This window comes from Chelonia mydas, chromosome 5 (assembly GCF_015237465.2).
Source record: "Chelonia mydas isolate rCheMyd1 chromosome 5, rCheMyd1.pri.v2, whole genome shotgun sequence".
In the NCBI taxonomy this organism is placed as follows: Eukaryota; Metazoa; Chordata; order Testudines; family Cheloniidae; genus Chelonia; species Chelonia mydas.
Window position 1 is genome coordinate 34,237,319 of NC_051245.2, and position 6,000 is coordinate 34,243,318.

At 45.0% G+C, this 6,000-nt stretch overlaps 1 protein-coding gene across 3 annotated transcripts in view; it reads right to left on the reverse strand.

Annotated features, from left to right (window-relative positions):
- Positions 1-5,776, reverse strand: part of PLPP1 (phospholipid phosphatase 1) — a 131,656-nt gene extending 125,880 nt beyond the window's left edge. Inside the window, exon 1 of one of the 3 annotated variants that reach the window (XM_027828549.3) lies at positions 5,412-5,776. In XM_027828549.3, the coding sequence (XP_027684350.2) occupies positions 5,412-5,469 (58 nt within the window). In that variant the 5' untranslated portion in view covers positions 5,470-5,776. The remainder of the gene's footprint in view (positions 1-5,411) is intronic. The other 2 variants (XM_037902805.2, XM_043547537.1) reach the window with 2 other exon arrangements.
- Positions 5,777-6,000: the final 224 nt, after the last annotated feature.

Here is a 6,000-nt window from a genome sequence, read left to right on the forward strand (position 1 = left end):
ACCATTGAGAACAGTCTAGAGCCATCCTCTTTGGAACCCCCTTTCAGGTAGTTGAAAGCAGCTATCAAATCCCCCCTCATTCTTCTCTTCTGCAGACTAAACAATCCCAGTTCCCTCAGCCTCTCCTCATAAGTCATGTGCTCTAGACCCCTAATCATTTTTGTTGCCCTTCGCTGGACTCTCTCCAATTTATCCACATCCTTCTTGTAGCGTGGGGCCCAAAACTGGACACAGTACTCCAGATGAGGTCTCACCAGTGTCGAATAGAGGGGAACGATCACGTCCCTCGATCTGCTCGCTATGCCCCTACTTATACATCCCAAAATGCCATTGGCCTTCTTGGCAACAAGGGCACACTGCTGACTCATATCCAGCTTCTCGTCCACTGTCACCCCTAGGTCCTTTTCCGCAGAACTGCTGCCTAGCCATTCGGTCCCTAGTCTGTAGCGGTGCATTGGATTCTTCCATCCTAAGTGCAGGACCCTGCACTTATCCTTATTGAACCTCATCAGATTTCATTTTGTAGAAGACTCCAAAAAGAAAGAAAGTTTATATATGAAAATCTTAGCAGACTTCCCCACCCCCAAATAGAGTAACAACCTTTTTCATGATAGCATATCAAAATTTGAGGTTGGTCCCAGACTCTGGCTGATCTATCAAGCTAGAAGTGTTTTGAATGACACTGCTAAGGAAGGTTTCCCCTGCTATATCAGACACTCCTCAGTGGTCACATTCATGAAATATTAAGCTCAATCTCCAGTAGGGACCTATGGATCTCTTTAGTCCCACAGATCATTTGAGTAGCACAGAGTGAGACTCAGGGATGTTTGGAGAACTAGAAGCATTTCATATCAGACAGGAGTTTTCCCTCAGAAGTGTAAATATCTTTCATGAAGACCTGGAGCTAAAGCCACAGTCTCCATAATACACTGAACTAAAATCAGGTGCTCTTCCTAGGGACTCACTCACTCAAGACAGACCTTCTAACACCAAAGTCTATTCATGTCCTGCACCCTTCTTGTATATACTAAGCCATTCCCTAATTTTACAAATAGTACAGCCCACATGTCTGAACAAGTTAGAGATGACCTGAAGAAGAGCTCTGTATAGGTGAGAGATACAAGCTGTCATGCAAACAGAAGTCGATCCAATAAAAGATATCACGTCCTCCACCTCATCTGTCAGGTTTTGTCAATGCATTTAAGCCTGCAGGTGTGGAACAATTCTCTTCATGTGACACACTGGTCACATTTCCCCACCCCCCAATCTTGTTAACTAGCTTAGGCTAAGGAAGATGTGTTTGTAGAAGAGACTCCAATTCAGGAAGGCACCTAAGTGTGTTCTTTTCTCATTCATGGGAATGCTCACAGGAGCTCATTTGATTAATGATAATTAGTATTGCCTAGGAACCTCAGTCATGGACTGTGACCCCACTGTGCTAACTACTGCACACAGAACAAAGACAGTGCCTACCCCAAAGAGCTTACAGTCCAAGTAAAACAGATGCATGCAGACAGATGGGGGAAAAGTACAAGGAAACAGTGAGACAGCATTGGTCAGCTGGATTAGGCTATCGTGTCAGCACATCAACAGCCTAGCTGTTGTCAAGTTTTCTGTAGGCTTCATGGCGAAGGAGAATTTTAAGGAGGATTTTGAAAGAAAATAATGAGTTAGTTTTGAAGATGTTTACAAGAAGCTTCTCCCAAACATGAGGGGCAGCATGGGAGAAAGCATGAAGGTGATGATGCTGTGAGCCAGAGGTAGGTGCCAACCTTTTGATTAGATATTGAATGAGAGAGAATAGGTAGCTCACGAAAGCTTATGCTCAAATAAATTGGTTAGTCTCTAAGGTGCCACAAGTACTCCTTTTCTTTTTAGAGAATAGCTAGGGTGAGGCTAGATTGTGAAGGACCTTGAAAGTGAAGACAAGTAGCTTATGTTTGATGCGATGAGAAGCACAGTAAGGAAAGTAACTGAAAGACTTCCCTGACAGATTGTATTCCTTAAATGGACAACCTACCCTAGTTCTCAGTTACTGACGGACAATCTCCACTCATTGATATATTCTGCTTTCCACAACCAAATCTCTGTACAGCTTCTCATGAGTAATGTACCCGAATACTTGGATGCTAATATCTAAACTGTATTCTTAAATGTATTCACCTAAATTTGGGTTATTGCTGATTATGTACTCTATGTATCATATGACTTAAAAACAAACTCTGTATTTGTGAATAATCTAAGCACTATACTCAGATGTACAGACACTCTTTTCTCAACCTATGTATTACATAATTTTTTTAACTTTGGCTTTAATAAAAATTTTAGATCTGTTTTTATCAAAAGGTGAGCCAGTGGAGGGATTCAAAGAGAAGAATGGTTTCAGAGTAGCAGCCGTGTTAGTCTATATTCACAAAAAGAAAAGGAGTACTTGTGGCACCTTAGAGACTAACAAATTTATTTGAGCATAAGCTCCCTTCATCGGATGCATTCACGAAAGCTTATGCTCAAATAAATTTGTTAATCTCTAAGGTGCCACAAGTACTCCTTTTCTTAAGGAGAAGAATGACAGAGTCAAAATAACAGGGTAGGAAAATGATCTTTGCAGCAACATTCTGAATGGAAATGAGAACAGAAAATTGATTTACCAAAGCCAGAGAAAGAGAGACTGCAGTAATCAATTTGAGGAAAGCCTAGACGAGAAGTTTAGCTATGTGGATATATTCAAATGGCCATATTTTAGGGATGTTATGCACAAATATCTGCAAGACTTTGATATAACCTCGGTGAGAGAACCTAGAGAGATGTCTGAGTCAGAGAGGAAGCCCAGACCTGAGTAACAGGCAGAATGGTAGCACTGTCCACAGTGATCAAGAAAAGAGATATTAGGGAGGAGAAGGCTAAAACAGAACTTTTAGTCTATGTTAAGTTTGAGCTGACGGACATCTATCCATAAGGGGAGGTCAGAGAAACAGGCTCAGATTTTAATAGTACCCATCATTGAAAATTTAAGGTTCATGTAATTTTTTTGGTCACTTTCCCTTAATTTTAAACTTGCTGTGAGTGCTTATATATTTTACATATTTTAAATTAAAGAAAATTTTACTCTGTCTTGAATTTAAAATGTAAGTGTAATGCTAAATACTTGACCCATTAAAAAGGCATTTAAAAATTCCAATATAAAATGAAGACTTAACTGCTTGAAAGGCCACAAAAAGGTATCAAATTTAATATAGCAAGGCTGTTAAAAATATTCTGCTAAATTTTGTAACTGATCACAACTTGCAGCCATTTGGCTACATGGAGCCAAATCTGCTTTCCAGTAGAGTCCTATTGATGTTGATGTATTATGATGACTAACGGAGCATTTCAGAATACAATTTAATTTAATTCTTGTGGGTGTTTTTGTGGTTTTTTTTTTTTTTTTTTTAAAAAGATAGACAGTATTTCACTCCTTCGAGTCCCCTCTGGCTGCAGGTAGGGAATGCTACAGTTCCAAATTGGCCAGTCAGGACCAAATTATAATCTGACTCAACCACTTTGGCAGTATATCACTATATACACTGACGAGATGGTTGCATGCTTGAGGCCATTTTGGAAATGTCTTCAGTGCGTGCATATGTACTTTTGTTTTGTTTTTTAAAGTGAGTGATCATTAGATGCAGATCTAGATATAAATGATGAAAGGAGGGTTGTTCCAAATTGACATTAAATATTCCACTGCATTTATTATTTTTGTTAAAATGAAATTGATTCTTCAGCAAGATCACATCTATGCTTCCTTTTTAAGGTCCATGGGGGTGGGTGGGGGGGAATTTGTCTTTTGGATCAACTGAAGGATGTTTTCACCTACAGCCCAAAGACCAGACATGTAATCCTCACAGCAGTATGGCAAGGTTTTGATGACATGACACTAAAACCATCCATTAGACTTTATACCATTTATACCAACAGTGCAGCTGCACTATTATTGAAAGATGGATACTAACGCCAGGGAAGTCACACTAAATGCTGTTAACAGTTTTAATGGGGCAGGGGCATGCTAGACAGTAGACATTACTAAGTTGTAGTGAAAGAACTTGTAAACCCTTAAATATTCCTATTAGTCTCCACCAAGTCCAATACTGACATCTGCTTATGGAAGAAGATGCTACATCACCACCAGCATGCTGCTGAGATTACGAGTTATACGTAGAATTCCATCCCTTTACTTATATCAGCTTTTACTAAAAAGTAGCTTTCCCATTACTAGCTATGTAAATTGGGGGTTACCTTTACAAGCGCCTAGGGTTAGATAGTGGAGAACACTGACAACAACCAGATGCTCTAATCATCAGGAATTTGTTAGACCAGGGTTATAGTACAATAACCTATTAAAATGAGGACAAATACATGTTGCATAAGCCCATTATTTTAAGCAGGAAAGGATTTATTGTATATTTCATCTACTGCATCATTATTACCATGTACCATCCTTCATGCCACAAAAACAAAGAACAAAACATTTTCCAACTAGCCCTCTTGTTGATTTTTCTGCAGAAGAAAGTGGGCTACCTAAACCAAGGAGAAAAGAAAAAAACAAGTCTCCAAAAGACACAGCCTAGGAAATACAGAAGTTCCCTGCGCTGTAACCAGAATAGGTTTGCTACTCATTGACTGTCAAAGCAGACGGAAAATAAAAACCTGAAAGAGGTTAGAGACCTGGAAGAGGTTGAGAGAGCAGATTTGCATCACATTACACTAGACAAAATTAGTAAGGTTTAGCCTTCTAGAAATAAACGCTCATTTCCTATTCATCACCACTGTCTCAAGCTGGTCAACTACATAAACATACCTAGGCAAAGAAAGGAACAAAATCGTAGTGAACCTCAAACACCTACAGAAAAATAGCCCAAGTCATCTGCTTTCAGGTGGAACCGACTGCCAGGACAACCCCCTCCAGTGCTTCACTTCGGCTGGTAACGAACCGCGGCGGGCCTATATACAGTATGTGCTTCTGGTTTAAAGCCATTAACTGCGTTAGCCAGCTGCTGATCCTCCTGATTCGGGGCAGTCACAGCGACCAGGTTTCTCCAGGTGAAGGGGAAGGGAGGGCGAGAGGCGCCCAGTCGCTCTGGGGCGGAGGGAGAAGACAGCGGGCGGTGAAGGGATGAAAGGGAACGGGAGAGCAGCGGAAGCAGTTCGCCGGAGAAGGCTGCCCCTGTGCTGGCAGCTGGAGCAGCCTCCTTCCCAGGGGAGGACAGACAGCCCGTGATTAGCGTGTGGCCCGCACCGCGAGCCGAGCGGAGCCCTGCTGCAGCCAGCCGCGCACCCCACACCGCGGCAGGGAGGGTGCCAAGCCCCGCGCAGCCCGGGGGACAGCAAGCGGGGCAGCGAGGCAGAGCAAGGCACCGAAGCGGCCGGAGACGTACCCAGCACCACGCAGACTACATCCAGGAACACGAAGGGCAGCCGCGCCTTGTCAAACATCCTGCCAGCCCGGGGCGCCGGCGAAGGCTGCTGCGCTGCTAGGGGCGCGGGCTCCGGCGGGGCTCGGTGCCTGGGTGTAGCGGGAGGGGCTCTGCCGCATCCAGTCAGCGCCCCGGGGCGAAGCGCTGCAGCCAACGGCGCCTGGCACTCGCCGCTGCTAATGCCGCCACTGCGGCTCCTACTCAGGCTGCGGCTTTAAGGAAGGGGCGGTCCCGGGTCGGGCTGCGGCGCGCGTGCGGCCGCCCCTGTGCAGACGTTCCACTCCGGCACCGCGCAACCGCCGGCCAATCGCCTCGCTCCGCAGCGCGCTACGTGTCCCCGCCCCGGCGACCGAGATTCATGGCCCGCCCCCTGGCAGGGAGCCGCCCTCACCTTCCGCGGCAGCCCCGCCCTCTGGTGGCCAGGAGAGAAGGCGGGAGTTGGCTGTGAGCCCTCAGTTCCCGCCGTGCGGTGGGAGAGCGAGCGCGTGCGGCCAGCGCCTCGGCGACCGCCCAGCTGGGCCAGGCCCTAGAGAGCCTGGGGTGAGGGTAC